Here is a 26891-nt window from a genome sequence, read left to right on the forward strand (position 1 = left end):
GCTTTATAATTATAATTTTTATAATCTCTTCCCCTAATAAGACTACAGGTGCCTCAAGGGCAGAGAATGTGTTTACTTTTTTCCTTTCTAATACCTAGCACAATTTGTACCTTAGGTACTAAAGCTTTTTGATGACACACATTGAAATCTGCTTTAAGACAGCTTGTTTTAAAGAACAAATTTCTATTCTCATCACTTACATGAAAGATATGGATGAATAAATCATGACTAATCAAATTATGAGATAAAATCTAAAAACCACAGGCAAAAACCTAGTCCCATGACTATAGTTATACCAAATAAAACACAAATCTGCTAAAGTCTTCAAATGGGTTTTGAGAACTCATTTTTTATTTTAGTAGCTCATTTGGTTCTAACTAGCAAAAGATAAAATAAACATTAATATTAGATATGTAACTGTTATTTCATTTGGGCTGTAAAGAATAGCATCTCTTGAGACCATGAACATTGAAATGAAAGTCAGGAAGCTTTAATATATAAAAGCTAAAAATGATGCCAGACTGGAAATAATCTTTCCACTACATTCACTACTGGCCCTCATAAGAAAGCATCACTTCAAATCTGGGGCTGTTCCCATCTCCACAGAGAAAAGGAAAAGGAAATAAATTCAACTTAAATTGCAGAAAGCATGATTTATGTTAGCTGTAAGAACTTCCTCAAGGTGAGAGACAGGTTGTGAAATCTCTGTCCCAGAAGATATTGAATAATAAAGAGCGTAGGGATAGTTTAGTCCAGAGGCAAAGGGCTGGCCTAAAAGACATTTTGAAATGATATGGCTAAAAAGCCCTAGAAATACTGGCATTAAAAAGAAAGTAGCTGAAATAAAACAGAAAATATGATCTTAAATTTATATAATATCATAGCCCATCTGCCCATACCTTCAGCACTTGGTGCTGATTTCATCAACTTTATCTTAAGAAAGACATCAATAGAGAAAGATTAGAAAGGTGCAATTTACATGACCAAAGGAATTCAGAAAATACTTTCAAAATTGGGGGAAGGGAGAATGGGCAGTTAGTATTTTACTGTCTGAGAAGACAGAAATTAGAAAACATATGGTCTGATCTATAAAATTATATAGAAACTGGTAACAATGGTGAACAAGAGTATGATCATGAATTTTAGCACATTTATTTTGAGTAAGAAAATACTTCTGAGCTATTTAGTATATATTATATAAATGAGAATAAAATGAGTTCCAGAGAAGTAATACCTTAACAAAGGTTATATAATTAATTAGGGGCAAACCCAGGACTAAAATTCAGGTCTTCTGACTTTATTGCCTCTAAATCATGATACTAATATGTAAATATGAGAACTATTTCAAAGTAGCAAAAAGATACTTTTGGTACTAAAAAGGGACTTCAGTCTCTGACAACAGCATAAATTGAAAGTATATAAGTTTAAGAGACAGAAAAATTACCAAATACTAGGTCCATCAGAATTTATTGAGAAAAGGTTGCTTGCAGTATATTCCTAACTCTCAGAGTTGCAATTATGAACAATAACCATGAATGTTTACAAAACTGCTTTGAGACCAAATATCAGGCTGGATAAATTTTGGTTTAATCCAATTAGGTATTTCATTTAACACGCCTTTCAGAATCAAAATTCCTAAATTCTGATTCTGTTTCTACCACTGATCTGTAGTCAAACCTGCACTGAAAACCAAAAATGGAGAAAATATTATTTATCAAACTAAGGAATTTTAAAATAAGACAAGCAAATTTATCACTCGAACTCACAAAAGCCTTATGTTAAGGACTCAGAAATTAAGGTGCTCTGTTTCCAGCTATCACTAAGACCTAAAATTATCACTGAGCTCATGTCTTCTTTCTTAAAAGGGAAAATAACAATTATTAAGGAGAGATATTAGACATATTGGCATTTAATTGGAATGTTTTACCATAACCTGAAAAGATGAAACCTATATACCCCAAATGAAAATCAGACAGCTGTTCAAAAGATCTATAAGAAGGGTAGAGCTATAATTTTCCTCTTCCCTAAAATTCTATGTAAATTATCCATTTTGAGGTCTTTTCTATTTTTTTGTTTTCATTCTTATTATTGGTATACTCTTCATTCTTACTTTCTGTTTTACACTCTGTCTTTATCTTTTACTCACACATTTTCCTCTTTTAATCAAGATCTAAAAAGCCCCAGAGAATCAATAACTACAGAAAGATTACAGTAACATTAATTTTTAAATTTACTTAGGATCGGTGATGAAAACATTTAATGCATAATGGAATTGGCAAGTAGGGAAAAGAGAGTAAAAGAGAAAGAAGCAGGACTTTGGAAAAGCTCAAGTTAGGAAGGTCAAGAAAGAATAGATTGCCTACGCTGACTCACAAGTTGAGGAAGGCAGTTAAGTTATGGTTGCAGAAACTACATGGGGTCTAATATTATTAGACCTTCTATTTTAATGGAACTAATGGGACAAATGCCTTAGGATTTATCCAGTTCCACTCTACCAAGTATAAGTTATTAACTCTCACTACTAAAAAAAGCTTTTCAAGACCACCTATTTGCAGAATGTGTTTCTCATTGTTCCTTTTGTTCTTCCTGTTATCACAACTCATTTCTTAAATTATTTTTCGCATTCTTGCTTTTGAAAACCAGACCTACTGATGTATATATAAATATTCCAAATATAACCCTGAAGATGCTGATAGGATCACAAGATGAGGTCATTTCACAGAATAAATTATCATCAGAAATCTCTCTCACCTTTCTTTTGTCACAAAAGTGATGGGTAGGAATCAGAATTGGGAAGATACTAGAAGAGATGTAAAATTGTAATTTAAAAAGATATTTTTGAACTTATCTGAGTCAGGTTTGAATTGAGGCACTACCTTATATCCATGGTAGCCTGGACATCCATGATAAATAAAAACTTAAGAAACTACTGGCTGTATCTGCTAAATTACCCAGGGATCTCAAGGGGCTACAAATGATAAAAAGAAAAGGATGGAAGGTTCAAATTTCTCTTTCTAATCTCTTTCCTTCCTCTGACTACAAATGAAATGAAAATATTTGCGCGCAGCCTTAAAGTTATATGCTAGAATCAAACAGCCAAGCTTTGTCAGAAAATATTGCTGTTTTGGAAAATTTTAATTTATAACAGTGCCAACACTCTGGTTAATTTTACTTCTCTCAGAAATAAACACTTTTTTTTCCCTTTCCCTGTCTTATTTTTCCTGGAATATTTGATTTTTCAAAAGAGCTTGTAGTTTCCCCAGTCAGTTGACTTGTCTGGTCAACTAGGTCAGTTTTCAGCATAGCCATGATTTGTGACTCTTCACCACTCTTGCTGCTTGGGCACCCTTAGGTATTTTTCTACCAGAATAACTTGAAAATTGAGAATGACTGAGGATTTGAAATTAATGTTTGGGTCCAAGTAAGCAAAGTACAAAGTACAATCTACACTTTGTTGTGGTTGCTGTTGCTTAAAATAATTTCAGGCTTTAGGAACTGGTATTTTGCAGACTAAATGCTCTGCCCAAGAGTAAAACAGGCAACACTATATAAGAAAACATCATGAAAGTTAGGTAGAAGATTTCACATTCGTAATCACAGCAACTGGGGAAATAATGCGTTTGTCATGACTATGATAAAATACGTTTCAACACTAGAGTACATCAATGAATACTCTATCAATTGCAGACATTAACTTTTTTTAAAAAAAGATCTGTTTTTTATAAATATATTTCTTAACCACAGATGCAATGCTTAAAGAAGAACTCACTATGACACAGTAATCCTAATATAGTAAGCAAGGAAGGTTCAGTATTAGTAAATATTAGTCCTTATAATGGCTTATAAGGCTTTACATGATTGCACTCTTATTCCCTCTCTAATCTAATCTTCTGCCAGTTTCCTCCTCAATCACTCCTCTCTAGCCACACTGGCCTCCTTGTTATTCCCCGAACATCCAGCCACACTCTCTCCTCAAGGCCTTTGCACTGGATATTCTATGCCTGGAAATCTCTTTCCCCAGATTCCTCATGGTTCATTCCTTCATCTCAGTCAAGTCTTGGCTCATCTCTCATCTTTTCATTAAGGATTATCAGGATGCCTGATAAGACCACTGCTATTTACGTCTGTTCTGGAAGTTCTTGTTAATGCAGTATGTCAAGAAAAGGAACAAGAGATAACAATTATTTAAAAAGCTGGCACAGGGCTTCCCTGGTGGCGCAGTGGTTGAGAATCTGCCTGCTAATGCAGGGGACACGGGTTCGAGCCCTGGTCTGGGAAGATCCCACATGCCGCGGAGCAACTAGGCCCGTGAGCCACAACTACTGAGCCTGCGCGTCTGGAGCCTGTGCTCCGCAACAAGAGAGGCCGCGATAGTGAGAGGCCCGCGCACCGCAATGAAGAGTGGCCCCCACTTGCCACAGCTAGAGAAAGCCCTCGCACAGAAACGAAGACCCAACACAGCCATAAATAAATAAATAAAAATAAATTTAAAAAATTAAAAAACGCAGTTCAAGTACTTTCTAAAAAAAAAAGCTGGCACACAATTCTCTTTTGTTTGTTTGGGCAAATGTGATTACTGTGTACCTAATAAATCCAAGAAAATCTACTGAGAAACTTAGAAATAGAAAAGAATTCAGTAAAAAGGCTAGTAACAAAATAAATACCAAAAACTAGTATTTTTTCTATTTACCAACAATAAATAGAAAAAAGCATGGAAAAGATCCCATTTACAAAACCGAAAACTAAACAAAACACAAATAAACTTAATATGAAGTATGTGGGACCTATATGAAAAAGCCTGCACTGAGGAACATAAAAGAAGGTATAAATAAATAGAAAGATATGCGATATTCTTTTTTTTTTAAATAAATTTATTTATTTATTTATTGGCTGAGTTGGGTCTTTGTTGCTGCGTGGGGGCTTTCTCTAGTTGCGGCGAGCGGAGGCTACTCTTCGTTGCAGTGCGTGGGCTTCTCACTGCGGTGGCCTCTCTCATTGTGGAGCACGGGCTCTAGGTGTGCGGGCTTCAGTAGTTGTGGCACGTGGGCTCAGTAGTTGTGGTGCACGGGCTTAGCTGCTCCGCGGCATGTGGGATCTTCCCAGACCAGGGATCTAACCTGTGTCCCCTGCATTGGCAGGCAGATTCTCAACCACTGTGCCACCAGGAAAGCCCCTATGCTATACTCTTGAATGTGAAGATTCAGAGTTGTAAATATATCAGTTCTCCCCAAATGAACTTAGTATAATCTTAATTATAACCCCAATACTTTTACTTTGTTGGAACTTGAAAAAATGATCTCAAATTTATCTAGGAAAACAAAACAAAACAAAAAAAAAGAATCAGGAAATTCCTGAAAAACAAATTGTCATTCCACAGGGTCAAAGATATTTTAAAGCTAATGTAATTAAGTGAATATGATACTGGTGCCAAAACAAATAGATTAACAGAATAATATAGAATATTTAAAAACAAACACAAATATACAGTTTCACATATATATAACACACACACACACACACACACACACACACACACACATATATATCATAGTCAATGAGAAACATGTGACATTTACCCAGGCAAAAATGGAGAATCATTTTTATTTAAATTAAAGAAAAAAACCTGTAAAAGTATTGGAAAAAGACATTGTTTAAACAATGAATTTCAGAAACAAACAAAAGGATTAAAAATTCTAGCAACATAAACATTCTAAATTTTGATTAAAAAATCATAAAAAACCAAGCTACAAATAATAAAATTTGCAACAAATGACAAAGAAAGGGTAATACCTATAGCACATAAAAAGCTAGAATTCAGGGAGAAAAAGACAAGGAAAGGATATGAATAGGCAAAGCACAAAGTAAATATGAACAATCTGAACAAATGAAAAAATATAAGTAAACTAAAAAGTTCAAATTAAAACCATAAAAGATGCCATTTTTCTTGTATTTGTTAAAAAAATCAATAATTTCTATTGTACAAATAGTGATATTGGGGGAATATAAACTGGAACTTCTCTGGAGGACAATTTGGAAATTATCAAGAGCTTTAAAAGTACAGTTGACCCTTGAACAACACGGAGGTTAGGGGCGCTGACCCTTGCTGCAGTCAAAAATCTGCATATAGGGACTTCCCTGGTGGTGCAGTGGTTAAGAATCCGCCTTCCAATGCAGGGGACATGGGTTCGACCCCTGGTCCAGGAAGATCCCACATGCCACGGAGCAACTAAGCCCGTGTGCCACAACTACTGAGCCTGTGCTCTAGATCCCGCCAGCCATAACTACTGAGCCTGCGCACCTAGAGCCCATGCTCCACAGCAAGAGAAGCCACCGCAAGGAGAAGCCCGCGCATCTCAACAAAGGGCAGCCCCCACTCGCCACAACTAGAGAAAGCCCGCGTGCAGCAACAAAGACCCAACGCAGCCAATAAATAAATAAATAAATTTATTTTTAAAAAAACTGCATATAACTTTACAGGTGGCTCTCCATGTCCACAGTTCTAATCCACACATTCAATCAATCGGATCATGTAGTATTGTTGTATTTATTTTAAAAAATCCTCACATAAGTGGACCCATGCAGTTCAAACCTATGTTGTTCAAGGGTCAACTGTATCTACCCATTGACATTGCAATTTGATTTCTAGGACTTTATCCTAAAAACATAAGTGCACACAGATGTATGTATAAAAGTATCATCACAGTGATATTAATAACAGTAACTATTAATAGTAATAGTAAACACTTATCAATAGAAAACTAGTTAACTAAAATATGGTATAGCCATTTACTATGCTACCATTAAAAACTGCTTATTTAGATATATATTTACTGATATACCCAGGGTACAGTGAATGGAAAAAAGCAAATCATTTAAGAAAAAAAATACATGCAATTAAACAATTCTGAAAGAAAACCTATGAAAATATTAACTATATGGCAGAACTATAGGTGGTTTTCACTCTGTTTTTTGCCTATCTCTATCTTTTGAATATTGCAATAAACAGGTATTACTTTTATGAAGAGTTAAAATAATAGAGCTAGTTCAATTCAGCAAAAAACAAACAAAAAACTGCACGTTCACCAAATATAATGGCATCAGATCCTCAGAATTTCCCAGGAGTATATCCACTCTTCCAGTAGGGACATAAGTAAGCACTCTTAATAAAGACTGAGAGGAGCAGGAGCTCATAATAAAGAGGAAAAGAACATTTTAGAGTAACAGCCTGATCTACTTCCCTACTGTGGTGGTCACGTATCTCCCATTCCTTCTGCATTTCTGTCTTCTCTTGAGAGAAATTGATTAGAATTTTAACCAAGGGAAACTGGACTATATTTAAAGCCATGGAACTAGTTTTAATCAAAGAAGCTGAGGTAGGCAACCTTTCAACTTATCTTGAAGTTTTAATTCAGGCAATAACAATTCATAAGACCACACAAGCACCAAAGGCTATATAAGAAATTTTTCCTGCAGCATCGAGATCACAGGCACAGCTATGAATAGCCAGTTTGCCTTTGACTGTTTCCATACACCTTTCCTGAACCCTTCTGGTGTTCCAAAGTCTACAGATAACCTACATCTACCCTTCTCAAAGTAACCCTCCATCTCCAAAATTTTTCTTCCCCTTTTCCTCAAAATAAACTCCCATTTCTAGAGAACTGCTGATTCAGCTAGATATTAATCTGATTAGGGAAAGAAGAGTAAAGTACAAATACTGATAGGCCAAGAACATTCTGTAACGATACTTCTTAATCTGAAAGACTCTCGCTGGGGAGCTACTTTGAAATAAGGTGACTTCCGTGCAATTTGGCAACTTAGGAGGCAGGACCTCACCTTACCTATTACTACATCTTCCTGTTCTGTCAGGATATAAGACAATGGAATGCTGAGGGTAGTGATTTTTCATGTACTGCTTTTAATGGAAGATCTATAAAACGTCACAGATTCTTTAAAACATACATTTTCCTCCTCATAATAAGAAAACTTGGCACATGATCAAGAAAAGATCACACCTCAGTCAAGTATTCCACTAACACTAGAAATTGGGTTGGGGATATTCACATCAACCTGTCAAACAGCAGTTTTAGTTTTAAGAAGACAGTTCATTCTTCAAGAACTCAAGAAAACAAGAATGGGACAAAGAACAATTTATATATTATAACTGTTGGCAAAACGCAAGTCTGAACAGTTCTCACAGAATAACAACATACACTCTACAAAAATACCGTCACAGAAGAGAAAAAGAGAAGTGCCTGACAGATTATAGAGAAAGAGTATTAATACACCTATAATAATTTTACTACAAAGTACAAAAATTTTTTTTGTTAATCAACTACTTGATGTCAAGAGGATGCAAACAAAGATATGTCCACTAAAAAACAAGAGCAAGCAAGGACATAAGAGAATAAGATAAAAATACAAGCTGAGATAAAAAGACAGAAAATTTTTAAAAATGTAAAAAAGACAGCAACACAGAACTTAAATTTGCAGAGAGTATTAAATAATAGAACTAACACTGCAAAAGATGGAATCGGTGATATAAAGTATAAAGGACTGTCCAATACTGCTGAAACTAGCAAATAACAGAAGATAACAGATTCAGAGAACAGAGAACAAAGATCCAAGCTATAAGAAATAAGGGTACTTGAAAAATAAACCAGAATATAACATTTACGGTTAAAATGGGAGACTTATCCTTGGACTAGACAAAATTGACAGATACACAAATTTGTTTATCTGTGCACACATTTGGAATCATGAGGATAAAAAAACAATTTCTACAGCAACCAGGGAAGAAAAAAGAAACAAAACAGTTTCATGCACATATTCTTCCTGAAAAATTACTTGAACAATTACACAGATTGACCAAAAGATAAATAAAAAATAGGAACTCAGGAATGAGGAAGTTGAAGCACTAAGGTATTTTACAGTGAAGAATTCTGGTTAATATGACAATCCAAACAAATATGGGAAAGACCAACTTTCTATTCAAAGACAAGAGAAATGCTGGATAAAACATAACTAATTTAAAATATATGTCATTTACATAGGTAAGCCAAAAAGCAAGAGAGAGAAATAATCATGCCAGAAATCATCATGCTAGAATTCAAGTCCAAGGGGTATCTCTGAGACTGGATACAGGCAACAGAGGCTAGGGTTTTAAAAATGCCCAAATAATACTCAAAGTGAAAGCCAAAGGGAGATACGGGGCTCATTCGATAAAGTTAGGAATAAAATAAACAAATGGGACCTAATTAAACTTACAAGCTTTTGCACAGCCAAGGAAACCATAAACAAAATGAAAAGACAACCTAGGGGCTGGGAGAAAATACTTGGCAAATGATGTTACCGATAAGGGATTAATTTCCGAAATATACAAACAGCTCATACAGCTTAATATCATAAAACAACCCAATCAAAAAATGGGCAGAAGACCTAAATAGACATTTTTCCAAAGAAGACATACAGATGGCCAACAGGCACATGAAAAGATGCTGAAAATTTCTAATTATTAGAGAAATGCAAACTAAAACTACAATGAGGTATCACCTCACACCAGTCAAAATGGCCATCATTAAAAAGTCTACAAATAATAAATGCTGGAGAGGGTGTGGAGAGAAAGGAACCCTCCTACACTGTTGGTGGGAATGTAAATTTGTGCAGCCACTATGGAAAACAGTATGGAGGTTCCTTAAAAAACCAGAGTTACCATATGATCCTGCAATCCCACCCCTGGGCATATATCTGGAGAAAACTATAATTTGAAAATATACATGCACCCCAATGTTCATAGCAGCACTATTTACAACAGCCAAGACATGGAAGCATGTCAAGAATTAGATTGATAGTTATGGTTACCAAAGGAGACAGTGGGGAAGAGGGGAGAGATAAATTAGGAGTTTGGTATTAACATATACACACTACTATATATGAAATAGGTAAACAACAAGGACCTACTGTATAGCACAGGGAACTATAGTCAATATCTTACAATAACCAATAATGGAAAAGAATCTGAAAAAGAATATATATATATATATATATATATATATATATATATATATATTTACACACACACACACACACACACTTGAAACTAACACAACATTATAAATTAACCATACCTCAATAAAAAAAAAATATATGCCTGGAAGGAAACTGCTGGCAGAGACTACCTCTCAGCCTGGAAATGGGGCAGGGGAAGGAGTATAAAGACTTCAACGACTATCACTCTTTTAAACTAAATGGTTGCTTTTGTTTTTTGCAAGAAAAAAAAAGTGCCTATGCTGGCTATGCAAGCAGAGTAACAGAACTCCATCCACTGGCTTGGAGATGCAGCATAAAAGTGAGCTGCCTCCATTGATCCATGAGTGGGAGAAGAATCATACCCAAGAAACCCCAAACCCAAGCTTGAATTGTTCATGGATGTGAGATTCAAATGTCTCCTAGCCATGCAGTGCAGAAATCCTGAGCTCAAAAATTAACATGAAAACTGGTCCTGAACAAATGAAATCTGCAAGGTTCTGGCAGCTGCGGTCAAACTGCTCCTTAGGAACATCTTTTTTATCAAGAGAATGTGTAGGACTCCCAAGAAAGAAAAGCCCTGCTAAAGATAAGTTCACAATAAAAAATTTTAAAGCTCATATGCAAATGTACCACCATGTGAGAAGGCCATCAGATGAAACAAGCAGAATTCACAGAAAAGGAAAACAGAAAACAGAGAATTCTAAGAGAAAAAAATTAAATTAATTTATTCACTCAATAATATTTATTTAACACCTACTGTGATTCAGGCACTGTTCTAGACACTGGGAATAACGGTAGTGAATAAAATAGATGAATATTTGATGTATTCCTTGTGAAGCTTACATGCCACTGGGCAGAGACAAACAGTAAACAGATCAATACAAATACATCAGGAGAAATTAAGTGCCACAAAGAAAAATAAAGCAGAATAAAGGATAGAGATACTGATGGCATGAGGTCATATTATTTTATATATGGAGCTAAGGAACGGTCCTCTACAGCAGCCATTCTCAAACTTTCTGATCTTATGACTTTTGGTCTTTATGACTTTATGGTCTTAAAAAATTACTGAGGACTTTTATTTGATGATTTTTGAGTTATTTCTATAAATGTTTTCAGTATCAAAGATTAAAACTGAGAAATTTTGAAAACACTTAATTCATTTAGGAATAACAATAAATCCACTGTATGTTAAAATATATTTTTATGAAAAAATAATATTTTCTAAAACAACAAAAAAATAGTAAGAAGAGTTGCATTTACATTTTTTGCAGATCTCTTCTAACAAAAGACAGTTGGGTTCTCATATCTGCTTCTTTATTCAACCTTTTGCAATATGTTTCTTGGTTGAAGTATATGAAGAAAACCTGGCCTCACATAGATGTATAGTTGGAAATGGGAGGGTTATTTTAATACCCTTTCCAAACAATTACGCATATTCTTAAGGAACTTAATAAGTGTTAGTTCCTTAAAGGTTGGTTGCAATGTGGAATCTGAAACCACTTCAATAAATTTTTCATCCTCTGTTACAATAAAAACCATTGGTCTATTTTGTGCTTTGAGTGGATCTTTTATCCATGCACAATTCTGTAAAATTATGTGCTGGTTATTTGGAAAATATTCCTTCACTGAACTATTCAGATCCTCCAAATGTTGATACACTTCTTAATACAATACTAAAAAATAACACTTATTAATATCACCAACAAACTCATTAGAAAAGTCTTTCAGTACTGGGAAACTGTCAAGCTTACAATGACAAATCTGAGTCTTCCAAAATTCTAATTTTTTTTTTTTAAATTTATTTATTTATGGCTGTGTTGGGTCTTTGTTTCTGTGCGAGGGCTTTCTCCAGTTGCAGCAAGCGGGGGCCACTCTTCATCGCGGTGCGCGGGCCTCTCACTATCGCGGCCTCTCTTGTTGCGGAGCATAGGCTCCAGACGCGCAGGCTCAGCAGTTGTGGCTCACGGGCCCAGTTGCTCCGCGGCATGTGGGATCCTCCCAGACCAGGGCTCGAACCCGTGTCCCCTGCATTGGCAGGCGGATTCTCAACCACTGCACCACCAGGGAAGCCCCCAAAATTCTAATTTTTGTTTGAAAGGTTGAATATTATCATTGGCATAATAATAATAATAATATCAGATTTTTGCCTTGAAATGTCAGGGTCATTTCATTCATTTTTGAGAAAATTTTGCCAAATGCTCAAGTTTAAATAACTATACTTATCTGTCAATTAGTCAAGTAAAAACGGTATTCCAGAAAAAGAATAGCTAGTTCATACTGCAACTCAAACAATCATACAAATACTATCCCTTGAGACCATGACTGTACTTTGGAATATAGAAGTACTTTATGTGAACTTTCCATTTCAACACACAATATTAAAAACACATACACACCATGGTCAGTTTCAAAACAATATTTTTTACACTTTAATCAAGGGCATACAGTGAAACTGGTGGGTTTTGTTTTTTTAGTGTGAGTGGGTGGCAGTGAAGAATACAATGACTACTAGTAGTTTGTTTCCACTGCCTTAATTTGTGCTAAGTTGCCAACAGTTTGACTCACCATTGCCATTGCACCATCAATGTACGTATCAGCACAGTGAAAATGGCAAAATAATAGCTTTGTATTATTAAGAAAATAGCTTGACCTCACAAAACTCCTGTAAGAGTCTTGGGGACGCCCGTGGATCACAGATCACACTTTGAGAACTACAGCTCTAAAGGGGCAATTGAGCCTAGAAGTAAGGTAACCAACCATCAAAATTTGCATGAGACTGTCCCAGTGTTAGAAATGAGAGTCTCACATTCTAGTAGAATGGTTGGCCACCCTACTGGGAGACAGCTAAAAGAAGTGAGTGTGTATAAAACACTAACAGCTGAGGGAAGAAACATTTCAGGCAGAGGAGACAGCAACTGCAAAGGCCCTGTGGTCAAATAATGGTTGGTATATTCAAGAATAAAAGAACCCACTGCAAAGGTGCACACCCTAGAAAATCAGATTATCCCCAGTCAGGTGTGCTACTAGAAAATGTCCAGTGCTACACTCAGAAAATATATGATGAACTCATCTATTTCCACATTTTAGATAATTATTCATGACAAATGTGATAAAGCTTTCTTTGTAGAATTATATAGAGAAAGTTTAAAGTAATTACACAATTTTTAAAAAATGAGAACATCAAGAATTTTGAGTTCACAGTTAGGTTTATATAGTTGAAGTTGCTTGATGTCAACTCTCTAAGGCAGAAAGTTGTTATATAATTTATTTGCCAATTACTCTTGGTGCTGTTTAGGAGTTGCTCAATGAATATTTGTTGAGTGAATGAATAGGAGAAGAGAACATAGCTAACTGATTTTCTAAGAAATCACAAATCAAAAGGTAAACTTTTACAAAGGCATTCTTTTGTGCTGTATATTCTTACGAGGTTAGCAAACTAAATGTTAATCTCATGCTTTCTGCATACTGAGCCGCAAACTTACTGTCTTTAATTAGAAGACCATTCTCTCAGTTCCTGGAAAGGAAGCTTTTTTTTCTGTTCAAAACTTTTCTAACATTTTAGGGTAAACAATTTATTTACAGTAGCTCTTTTAAAAAAAGGAATAGAAGCACACTAGTAGATTTAACAATTAGAAACAGTGCAGTAGATTTTCCACTTTGTGGATCCAAGCCAGGAAGTGTGCAACTTTTGTGATTTAAAAGCACTTGCAAATAGAAAGCCTATCTGGCATACTGTTATTCAGCTTGCTCTAAACGCTATTACCATGAAATATTCTTCAGATTTATTTTCTTAAGATCATGAAAACAAACTTGAGAAAAAGGAGTCCAACAAATGTTATATGTAATAATTTTTTACTTCATTTGGAAATACAATAATTTCAGTTCTATTAATATGAAGAGAGATTACTACTTGTCAGAGACAAGGCCCCTCCATAAAAGAATTTCAACCAATTATATGACCAATAATTAAGTAGCTCATGTTAAGAATAGATGTGCCAAATGGCCAATAAGCATCTAAAAAGATGTTCAACATTAATCTCATTGGGGAACTGGAAATATAAACCACAACGAGATACCACCTCCCATCCACTAAGATGGCTATCAAACGAACAAACCAACCAACCAAAACCCCCAAGAAAATAAGTGTTGGTGAGGATATAGAGAAACTGGAATCCTTGTATACTGCTGGTGGGAACGTAAAAATGCTGCTGCTGTTATAGAAAGAGTCTGGTGTTTCCTCAAAAAGTTAAACCTGGAATTAACCATATGACCAAGAAATTCTACTCCTAGGTGGAATACCCAAGAGAATTGAAACATATGTTCTACAAAAACTTGTACACAAATGTTCACGGCACCATTACTCATAATAGCTAAAAAGTGGAAACAACCCAGTGTTCATCAACTGATGAATGGATAAACAAAAGTGGTGCATCCATACAATAGAATATTACTCAGCCATAAAAAGGCATCAAGTACTGACACACGCTGCAACATGGATGAACCTTGAAAACATGCTAAGTGAAAGAAGACAGTCACAAAAGGCCATTATTGTATGATTCCACTTATACGAAATGTCCAGAGACAGAAAGTAGACTAGTGGTGACCAAGGGCTGGTGGGATTTGAGGGAGATGGGGGGGGTGACTAATATGGGTACAGGGTTTCTTTTGGGGGTGATGAAAATGTTCTGGAATCAGATAGTTATGGTTGCACAACCTTTAGAATGGACTAAAAGTCATTGCTCTGTAACTTTTAAAATATATCTTTACTTTTTTTTAGTAACCTAACAGCTATGTCCCCCAGCTTAAGGAATAAAATATTATAGATACAGCTGGAATTCGCTGTATACCCTTCCCTGATTACGTTTATCTTCCACTCCCATGAGAGATAATCACTAAGTTGATGTGCTATTATCATTCTCATGTGTGTCATTATACTTTCACTATATATTTTCCCTTATAAGATGTATTATTGTTCTGTGTGTTTTTAAATGGTATCATGCTGATGTAACTTTTATAGGTTTTTTTAATCACAATATTATGTTTCAGTAATTAATGGGTTTCTTTTACATCATTAAGTGGCTTTTTTACAATGACACCTAGCACTTAGAATTCTGAGGTCATACTCCCAGGAATAATAACTAAATCAGTTAAATGTCTCTGCCTAGTTTTTTTATCAGTTCAACCAGGTGATTTCTCCAAGCATCCCAAACCATCATTAATTGAGCTCTTGTTCAAAATACGGGAATTTAAAGTGCACTTTATAACATGAAAGCTTTACTCCTTTTTGACTGAGGGATAACTTAGAGGGGAAAAGCTTGCACTACATTCCATCATATATGACAAATCATAGTAAGATTAAATGATAAACATAATCAATAATTAACATGAAACATTTCAACCAACTACAGGGAGTCTCTACATGGCCATTCTGGTTTTAACCACTAGAATCTTTGTAGTAGATACTGTTGTACCTGGTTGTCTCCCTAATGTGCATTCCTCCTTTCCTTGGTAGTTAATTTCTTAGTTAATTATTTTTTGGAAACCCGCACCATCTCCAGACAGCCCACTGAATTTGGGAGAAGTTACTACCCCTTGACCACAGTTATTGGTTCAGGGATAGTCAAATGTCACAGTTTGTGAAAATGACATGAAAGAAGGTATCTGACAAGAACAATTTCCCTGCTTTTCAGAGAAAGCTTCTGGAAACTTCCTTCTTTCTCTCCCTGATTTTGAAAAGAAAGCATATGACTCTAGGAGTTGTTAGTAACTATTGGGAGAACACAAGGACAACCAGCCATTCTACCATTCTTCTTTACTAATAAAATTCCAGCTTTATTCACAGCAATAATGCATCCAGTTATAAATATTCACATTCCCAGATTCCATTTCAGGGTTGACCACTTGACAAAACTGTAACCCTTGAGATGCAGGCCCAAGTCACTGGAGAGGACTTCCCTTCCACCAAAACAATGATAAAGCCACATGAGAAGAAGCCTTTTGATTTTCATCTTTTCCTCTTTTTTCCAGCTCGAATTCAGATATTATGACTAGGGATGGAGCAGTACCTGTGACTACAAGGATGAAAGCCACATGCTAAGGATGGTGGAACAAAAAGATATAATGTGCTGGGGTGTTTTACGATTTCTTTGAGCCACTTTAGTAAACGGCCCTTGACTGCCAACCTCCGAACTTCCCATTACATGAGGAAAAATAAATCCTTATTTGGTAAAGCCACCAAGGCTAGACTTTTATTTTAAGCAATCTGATGCAATTCCAACTGATATAACTGCTGAATCAAATGTTGGGTTTTCAAATATATAAGTCGTTTCCCAATATTGCTTAAGCCGTTTTGAACTGAATTTCTGTGACTTGCAATCAAGAGCACCCTGAACTGATAGAGCCTCATCTCTAAGGAAGGGATAATACCTCTGATTTGACTCTAAGGCTCTCAAAGGCAAAGGCCATATACTATTCATCCTAAACTGCCGCCTGTCTGATTTGGATCTTTAGCAATGAGTAGCCACATGATTTTCCAAACTCAAGGTACTAACTTTGTTGTAAAGGCCATCCAACTGGTAAATCAGAAGAACAAAGAAATGAAACATTAATAACTTCATTAAACATATGTAACACATACTCATTAAACTAGTTGAAATAATAGAGCCAGGAGACTACTTTACGTGAATCATACCTTCAGTTTCCTGTTACTAAGTCTTTAAACTTTTCTATATTCTCATCCTTTCCTTATTCCTTCCTTTTACACTATACTATAGCTGTTAAGAGCAAGGGCTCTCTAGTTAACCCAATATAGATTCAAACCTTAAAGCTCTTACTTACCACTTGTGTGACCTCATGAAAGTTAGTTAAATTTCTGAGTCTTGATTTTCTCAAATGAATCAGAGTAAAAATACTAGCATCCTCACAGGGTTCTTGTTAGAATTAACTGAGATAATGTTTGTAAAATGATTAGCATAAGGCCTGATATATAGTATTTACTAAATGTTACCTATTTTGTTTAGTTTTTACAACAGAATAGGTATCCCTCCTCTTGTCTAAGGCCAATTCTTACCTTATGCTCTGGATCCCATCCTCCTTCCACCATTCCTTCCTTCCATCTTTTCTCTCTAGTGTTTATCTTCAACCTCTCTCTATAGGGTCCTTCCCACTAATATGCATAAAAACAATAATAATGATGAAGATGCTGATGATGACAATAATGATGATATAAGAGATGATAGGATTTGAAGCATAGGTGGAGGAACTGTCCACTGTCAGGAAGAAAAAAAAAACAAAAGGCACTTTCTCCATAACAGGAAAGAGGAGAAGAAGTTTCTCCACTTAGGCAGGTTTGGAGATCTGTATGTGGGAAAATAAAAGATTTCCTTTTGGATGATTTCTATTTTCTCTTTGAAATAAAAGGCAAAGTTATCATGAGAGTTAAGTAGTTGAGAAGAGAGGATAAAATACATGAGAAGAGTAAAGGTTTACAACAGTCACTGCAGAGAGTGAGAAAGAGAAATGCAGCAGTTTTCCTGGCAGTGTGAAGGTCTCAGCTGAGGCTGAAGCTAACGTCCATGTGTGTATACTGGATCCAAAATCTCCTGGAATCTCCTGAGTGCTGCCATAGTAGCAAATAACTGACTCGTCATTATGGAAATAGGTAGTTGAGGTAGAATGGAGAAAAAGGTCACTGAAAATCTGGAGACCAAAGAACTAAAAGGCCAGGTTGGTAGCTGAATAGTACATAAAGACGATGACATCATCCAAGATGACGGCAAGAGTTGACACAGAGTGGAAGCCTGAGAGCCACGTGCTAAATTCTGAAGAACAAGGGAAATTATCCTTTGTGAGGATAATTATCCCTTGTGAGTTAGTAGGATGACAGAAAAGAGGAGCGGGGAAAGTTGGCAGAGTCTAGAATATAGCATTAACTATCACAAGCAGGTAGAGAAATAATGTCCCGGAAGCATCTATGGGGAGTGAAGAGACCATCCATCAAACCATCAACTATGAGGTATCTTGGGTGTGAAAGAAAAATCATCTTCCAGGGCTTCCCTGGTGGCGCAGTGGTTGGGAATCTGCCTGCCAATGCAGGGGACACGGGTTTGAGCACTGGTCTGGGAAGATCCCATATGCGGCGGAGCAACTAGGCCCATGAGCCACAGCTACTGAGCCTGTGCGTCTGGAGCTTGTGCTCCACAACAAGAGAGGCTGCGATAGTGAGAGGCCCGCGCACCGCGATGAAGAGTGGCCCCCGCTTGCCGCAACTGGAGAAAGCCCTTGCACCGAAACGAAGACCCAACATAGCCAAAAATAAAATAAATAAATAAATAAAAAATAAAATTAAAAAAAAAAATCATCTTCCATAGTAGAGACGCCAGACTCAGATATACATTGACTGGCTATGGAATTGTACAACTGACCAAGGTGAATGTAAAAGGGGAAATATACCTAAACCTCTTTATTACAACTTTAAAAGATCAGCTATACATGTTCAAGACAGGAGAAATTTGTAAAGGAATTTCATGTGAAAAAGTCATAGAGACTAAAAGCAATTAAGTATAACTACCCTCAAAAGTGTCTTGGATGACACAGTAGACCACATAGATTTAATTGATATTTACAGGACATTCCACCCGAATACAGCAGATTACAGTTTCTTCTCAAGTGCACATGGAACATTCTCTAGGATAGATCACATTTTGGGTCACAAATCAAGCCTCAGTAAATTTAAGAAAATTGAAATCATATCAAGCATCTTTTCTGCCCACAACACTATGAGATTAGAAATAAATTACAGGGAAAAAAACGTAAAAAACACAAACACATGGAGGCTAAACAGTACGTTACTAAATAACCAAGAGATCACTGAAGAAATCAAAGACAAATGACAAATGAAATGAGACAAATGACAATGAAAACACGACGATCCAAAACCTATGGGATGCAGCAAAAGCAGTTCTAAGAGGTAAGTTTATAGCAATACAATCCTACCTCAAGAAACAAGAAAAATCTCAAATAAACAATCTAACCTTACACCTAAAGGAACTAGAGAAAGAACAAACAAAACCCAAGGTTAGTAGAAGGAAAGAAATCATAATGATCACAGCAGAAATAAATGAAATAGAAACAAAGAAAATAGCAAAGGTCAATAAAATTAAGAGCTAGTTCTTTGAGAAGATAAATAAATTAATAAACATTTAGCCAGACTCATCAAGAACAAAAAGGACAGGACTCAAATCAATAAAATTAGAAATGAAAAAGGAGAAGTTACAACAGACACTGCAGAGATACAAAGGATCATGAGAGACTACTACAAGCAACTACAAGCCAGTAAAATGGACATCCTGGAAGAAAAGGACAAATTCTTAGAAAAGTACCTTACAAGACTGAACCAGGAAGAAACAGAAAATATGAACAGACCAATCACAAGCACTGAAATTGAAACTGTGATTAAAAATCCTCCAACAAACAAAAGTCCTGGACCAGATGGCTTCACAGGTGAATTCTACCAAACATTTAGAGAAGAGCTAACACCTATCCTTCTCAAACTCTTCCAAAAAACTGCAGAGGAAGGAACACTCCCAAACTCATTCTATGAGGCCACCATCACCCTGATACCAAAACCAGACAAAGATACTACAAAAAAAGAAAATTACAGACCAATATCATTGATGAAAATAGATGCAAAAATCCTCAACAAAATACTAGCAAACAGAATCCAACAACACTTTAAAAGGATCATACACCATGATCAAGTGGGATTTATCCCAGGGATGCAAGGATTCTTCAATATACGCAAAACAATCAATGTGCTACACCATATTGACAAATTGAAGAATTAAAACCATATGATCATCTCAATAGACACAGAAAAAGCTTCTGACAAAATTCAACACCCATTTATGATAAAAACTCGCCAGAAAGTGGGCATAAAGGGAACCTACCTCAACATAATAAAGGCCATGTACGACAAGCCCACAGCAAACATCATTCTCAATGGTGAAAAACTGCAAGTATTTCCTCTAAGATCAGGAACAAGACAAGGATGTCCATTCTTGCCACTATTACTCAACATAGTTTTGGAAGTCCTAGTCATGGCAATCAGAGAAGAAAAAGAAATAAAAAGAATACAAATTGGAAAAGAAGTAAAACTGTCACTGTTTGCAGATGACATGATACTATACATACAGAATCCTAAAGATGCCACCAGAAAACTATTAGAGTTAATCAATGAATTTGGTAAAGGTGCAGGATACAAAATTAATGCACAGAAGTCTCTTGCATTCCTATACACTAACAACAAAAGATCAGAAAGAGAAATTAAGGAAACAATCCCATTCCCCACTGCAACAAAAAAGATAAAATACCTAGGAATAAACCTACCTAAGGAGGTAAAAGACCTGTACTCAGAAAACTATAAGACACTGATGTAAGAAATCAAAGATCACAAAACAGATGGAGAGATATACCATGTTCTTGGATTGGAAGAATCAATATTGTGAAAATGACTATTCTATCCAAAGCAATCTACAGATTCAATGCAATCCCTATCAAGTTACCAATGGCATTTTGACAGAACTAGAACAAAAAATCTTAAAATTTGTATGGATACAAAAAAGACCCCGAATACCCAAAGCAATCTTGAAGGAAAAAAATGGAGCTGGAGGAATCAGACTCCCTGACTTCAGACTATACTACAAAGTTACAGTAATCAAGACAATATGGTACTGGCACAAAAACAGAAATATAGATCAATGGAACAGGATAGAAAGCCCAGAGATAAACCCACACACCTATGGTTAACTAATCTATGATAAAGGAGGCAAGGATATACAATGGAGAAAAGACAGTCTCTTCAATAAGTGGTGCTGGGAAAACTGGATAGCTACATGTAGAAGAATGAAATTAGAACACTCCCTAACACCATACACAAAAATAAACTCAAAATGGATTAAAGACCTAAATGTAAGGCCAGACACTATAAAAACTCTTAGAGGAAAAACATAGGAAGAACACTCTTTGACATAAATCACAGCAAGATCTTCTTTGACCCACCTCCTAGAGTAATGGAAATAAAAACAAAAATAAACAAATGGGACCTAATGAAATTAAAAGCTTTTGCATGGCAAAGGAAACTACAGACAAGACGAAAAGACAACCCTCAGAATGCGAGAAAATATTTGCAAACAAATCAATAGACAAAGGACTAATCTCCAAGATATATAAACAGCTCATGCACCTCAATATTAAAAAAACAAACAACCCAATCAAAAAATGGGCAGAAGACCTAAATAGACATTTCTCCAAAGAAGACATACAGATGGCCAAGAGGCACATGAAAAGCTGCTCAACATCACTAATTAATAGAGAAATGCAAATCAAAACTACAATGAGGTATCACCTCACACTGGTTAGAATGGGCATCATCAGAAAATCTACAGAGAACAAATGCTGGAGAGGGTGTGGAGAAAAGGGAACCCTCTTGCACTGTTGGTGGGAATGTAAATTGATACAGCCACTATGGAGAACAGTGTGGAGGTTCCTTAAAAAACTAAAAATAGAATTACCATATGACCCAGCAATCCCACGACTAGGCATATACCCAGAGAAATCCATAATTCAAAAAGACACATGCACCCCAATGTTCACTGCAGCATTATTTACGATAGCCAGGTCATGGAAACAACCTAAATGCCCACTGACAGATGAATAGATAAAGAAGATATGGTACATATATATACAATGGAATATTACTCAGCCATAAAAAGGAACGAAATTCGGTCATTTGTAGAGACGTGGATGGACCTATAGACTGCCACACAGAGTGAACTAAGTCAGAAAGAGAAAAACAAATATCGTATATTAACGCATATATGTGGAATCTAGAAAAATGGTACAGATGAACTGGTTTGCAAGGCAGAAACAGAGACACAGATGTAGAGAACAAACGTATGGACACCAAGAGGGGAAAGCGGGGTGGGGGGGTGGTGATGGGATGAATTGGGAGATTGGGATTGACATATATACACTAATATGTATAAAATGGATAACTAATAAGAACCTGCTGTATAAAAAATAAATAAAATAAATTCTTTTTAAAAAGTGCTTGGTCACAACTAACAACTATAGGTATGTATTAAATTGTGATAAGGAGAATTTCTACTTTATTTTTTAAAATTAAGATTAAATAATTCACATGTATTGTTATTTAAACAAATGTTAATTAGAGAGGGAAAAAAATGTCTTTTATCTATGTTTTTAGGCAACTTTTAATCAACAGTAAAATTTAACTCAAGTAGGATATAAATTTTTCTCTGATTAAACTTTTAAAAAAAGGAAAAAATCTCAATTACAAAGCTCTATTTCAATATTAAAAATGATAATAATTTGTGATTTTGTTCTTTCCCTAATTGGGTAATAGAGTACTAACGGATATGACTTTGCCTGCTGTTCTGGGAGGGTTCCTAACTTTTATTAATTAAAAGAAAAATGAATGAGTATATTTTGAAGTAAAGAAGTAAATGAAGCCACCTTAAGTTACTTGTTTATTTCAATATCACTTTCCTTTAAAAATTCATGGAATATTATTTCATTAGTGTTATGATGTTTATGCAATAGTTTAAAACTGGAGAAGAAAAAAAAATAAAACAGCCTCAGACTTTCCTCCATTTACTTCCTCTTGAGGGAGTACAGCTTTATGTTAGGTTTTATGTAATATGTTTATAAAGATTAAATGCCCCAATTTTAACTATACGCTACTATTTTTAAAAAGAAAAAACTCTTTTAGATGCTTAAAAGAAACAACAAACGTTCTGTGAGTCCTTAATTTTGATTTTCTCTGTCACTGATACTATAAAACCTTTCTTAGATGATCAGAAGCTTTAGGTATATTGGTAAGCATTAACGCAAATCCACAGCATGTTCTTGTCTTTCTGTTTTCATATTACCAAACCTAACCAGGTATACTATAGCTCTCCAATTCACAAAGTACTCACACTGTATAATCTGAGACTTTTGCAACCATATATTTTAAAGGACTCATTGAGCCCTGAAAGGCAAATGCTATCATTTAAGTTCTAATTACATGCTACCTAGGTTTTACAGAACAGAAAAAAATACTGTACTTCCTGAATACATTTTTTGACCACAAGCAACTTCCAAAATAAATGCCCAAAATATTTTCTGAATGTATCATTGTGCAGATAGCTCAAGCACAGGCCTATTCAAATTATGTTCTAGTTTCTCCTTATGCTGCTTCTACCTGATAAATTGGTCAATAAATGCCAAGTCAAATATTCAAGTAAATATATTTTCATTGTTATTGGCAGACATATAATTAACTCTGAGAATAAAAGAAACAAGAAATCAATTTATGATTACTTCTTCAGTTCTTCTCATTAGTCAGTTACACCATAATTGTGGCTCCACTCTAAAAATCTTTATATACACACAAACACCCCATGTTGACTATATTATAAATCAAATTATTTCAATTACAAATTAGTACTGTATGAACTGTGAACCTCCACATGTAAATTTTATTAGTAGAAAGCAACTGTATTACTAACCACATATATGAGCTGATTAAATGCACATATATGCACATATATGCATTTTATGAGCCTATATTAATTAGTAATTTCAGCAAATATTTTAAACAATGCTAGGGATTTGTTCTGTCTTCTCTTAAGTATAACTATTTGAATCAGCTTTTTTATGTATGTGTATATATCAACAGACTACATTTCCATTTTCAGGAAAATAGACTGTTAACTGAGAAAATACTACAGAGTAAACTTATTTTTTTCCAAAGAAGATATTCAAAGAGTAAACCTTTTTTTTTTTTTTTTTAACATTTGTTACCTAGCAGGTCAATATCTTCACCAATCTGGGGAAAATACATTTGTACAAAAACTTACATAACTGAACTTGTAGAAATACTGCCCTTGACTAGAGGCAAAAGCTTCAGAGACACTATTATATGTGAATTTCATGAAGAAAAAAGTTTAAGATGAGCCCCCAAAATCTGTTTTAATAAAATATGCTGTCATTACTCAATTGTTACTTTCATTACTGCGGTTTGTTTTTGGATTATATACCATGGACAAGTCATTTAACCTTTCATTTTCCTCTCCCAAAAAGGGGGATTAACGATGGTGCCTCATCACAGGATCCCTGGCAGGATTAAAAGAGTTAATACAAATGAAGCACTTAGAACAGTGCCCAGCACACAGTAAGTGTTCAATAAGTGCTAGCTATGCATTACCTGACTGCCTATGTTTTGCCTATTACTTATATTAACTTCTAGTTACCAATCCTGAAAGTTATCTTAATTCTTTTTAAAGAAAAATTTAAGCTACATCATGACATTCTTAATGCTTTGCCCATGCCATCAGCTTTTAGCATTGTTTTTAGCAGCTAGTTTATCTGCTACTCACAGGTGAAACAAGACCTAAAGTCTCACTGAATATTTCCAAATTCTATTGATATTTCAAAAGACAGCGCTCTCCCTATTATCTCCCTATTAGTACTCATTCATTCATTCAAAACACTAATGTATACTGTGTGCTAGGCATGGAATACAGGCTGTGGGAATAAAAGATGGTTAAGAAAAAAATTCCAAATACCTTGCTCACAAAATAGTGGGGGATACAAACACAAACAACACAAGCATGTATTGTTGTTTAATTGTAAGGTGGTATCCAAATGCTATGATAAAACAAATTTTCCAAGATGTACAAGGGAGGGCTCACAGGTGATGTGTGAACAAGACTTGGAAGGAAGAACAGAAGAAGCTTGCAAGGTGGAGAAAGACTCTATGATTATTTTATCCAAAAAGAGAACTGGAAATTTCTCACAGTGGTAAGTCTATTTGACTTATTTTAGCAAAGAGACTTCCTCAAACAGATTCCCCACTGTACACTGCTTGCATCGTTTATCTTTAGGAGTTGAATAATATTTTTGTATGGCTGTCTGCTGCCACCCATAGCTAGACCTTCACTGTGACATACTTGATGTTCTTAGCTCCCATCCTCCCAGAGCTCAGAGAGATTTTCCTAAACCCCTTTTATCACACCATTCCATTATCAAAAACCTGCAATGGTTTCCTCTTATTCCTAGGTATCAGCCCTCTGCTTTGGGAGATTTCTCTTCCCAATATGCCTTGGCTATGCCTCCCTTTTTTTCATATTCTCCCGGTGCCCCGAATACTTTTCTCCTACTACTTCTCTTTGCTTCTCAAAAAATTCTACCCACACTTCAAAATCCTCCTTCAAGAAGCCATCAGATTCCCTTGCTTCTATGTAAAATAACAGAACTTTACAGATGCTGAAGAAAAAAGTGAAATACTAGTGGAAAAATGATCCTTTTGGACGAAAGCCATGTCCAAAATGTGGTAGAAGACTGAAAAACAAATGGCAGAGACTCGTTTGAAAGTTACATTCAACTGTTACATCAACACAGAACACTTCTTAAATTATTTATCATTCAAAATTTACTTCCCGCACCAACTACGTAGTTGAGTAATTCTTTTTCCAGTGGCATTGCGCTCTTTTGAAACGTTAGCCATCCCACAACACGGACAATGAATTCTTCATGACTTAAACTGGTTTCTTTAGGACAAATTCATGTTAGGATGCAAGGCGTCACCAGATTCAGAACTTTAAATATTACCAGACAACATGGAACTACACCCACTAACACAGTAGCGTGCTTCATAATTGACGGACAACTAGTTAAATATCAATAGCAACGTATCGTCAAAAAGTCAAGCGAAAACACTTTTTCAAGTGATAACGAGCATGCGCTACATGTCAATACCTTAGACTCCAACTTGATTTTCTCTTCATTCAGCTCCTCGGCTGCTTTCTTAATTTTTTCACGACATCTGTTTATTTCCGACCTGACTGTAATACAAATTAAATGCTTAAATACGTCCATCTTTCTGGAGTCCCCGTTTCTGGGGCCTGTGATAAGACACCTTTCCGCTGTCCTCCCCTCCACGTGGACAGCCGCCTGCCCTCCCCGCTCGGCCCACTGCCTCCTGATTCCCTCCGCCTCCAGGCCCCCGGCTCCAAGACCAGAGGCCGCCCGCGAGCGCCCGACCTTGTCGCATCAAGCGGCGACTCTCCTCCGCCAGGTGCTCGGAGAAGATGATGTGCTGGAACAGGGACTCCAGACTCATCTCGGGCTGGGCTCCCGCCGATCCCTTCTTCGCCTTCAATAGTTTATAACAGAGTCTGAGGATCCTGGAACGCACAGTAAAGGCTTATGCCAGGGCCACTCCTAGCTCAGCCTCCAGCGGCCTGCCCCCTGCCCACGCCAAGGACGGGGCCCACGCGGGCTGAGGGGAGGCCGCGAGGCTCCGGGCGCCGCGGGCGCCGCGAACCCCGCTCCGGGCCTGCGTGGCTTCCGCTACGAAGGGCAAACCCGCTTTGTTCTCCCCCGCGCCCTCGTTTCTCCTGTGACCTGTCTCAGACTGCCTTTTTCCCCTGGCTGAGCGCAGCTCCCCTGAGACGAGGCCTTGGCCCCTGTGCGGGTTCTTTTTCGTTTTGGTGGCAGGGAAAAAAAAAAAAATGGAGGCCCTGAGGCCTCCGTTTGGGAGCGGCTTCGGGCAGCAGCCCTGCCCTTCCTGCGGTCGGCCTTTTCCTCCCATTCCACCCCCGCCAACTCCCCCTGTTCGGGGAGAAGGTCCTCAAAGTGCTCTTTATCTCAGCAGAACATGTACTTGAAACACTACTGTGGGCTGCAGAGCTTGCAGCAGGCGGCGGCCAGCGCCTCAGTCGCCGGGTCTGGGTCCGGTGGGAAGAGACGCTACGGCGTCTCCTTGGGCCCACTGCGCGTTCGGGCGTTTTGCTTTG

The 26891-nt window shown here is 36.4% G+C and overlaps 1 protein-coding gene across 1 annotated transcript in view; it reads right to left on the reverse strand.

Moving 5' to 3' along the window:
• Positions 1 to 26401, reverse strand: part of CCDC172 (coiled-coil domain containing 172) — a 43761-nt gene extending 17360 nt beyond the window's left edge. Inside the window, exons 1-2 of the mRNA XM_059900576.1 lie at positions 26137 to 26401; positions 25852 to 25937 (exon numbers count right to left, since the gene is read on the reverse strand). Of these exons, the coding sequence (XP_059756559.1) occupies positions 25852 to 25937; positions 26137 to 26215 (165 nt within the window). The 5' untranslated portion in view covers positions 26216 to 26401. The remainder of the gene's footprint in view (positions 1 to 25851; positions 25938 to 26136) is intronic.
• Between the last annotated feature and the right edge of the window lie 490 nt (positions 26402 to 26891).

Source organism: Balaenoptera ricei, chromosome 16 (genome assembly GCF_028023285.1).
Source record: "Balaenoptera ricei isolate mBalRic1 chromosome 16, mBalRic1.hap2, whole genome shotgun sequence".
Taxonomy (NCBI): domain Eukaryota; kingdom Metazoa; phylum Chordata; class Mammalia; order Artiodactyla; family Balaenopteridae; genus Balaenoptera; species Balaenoptera ricei.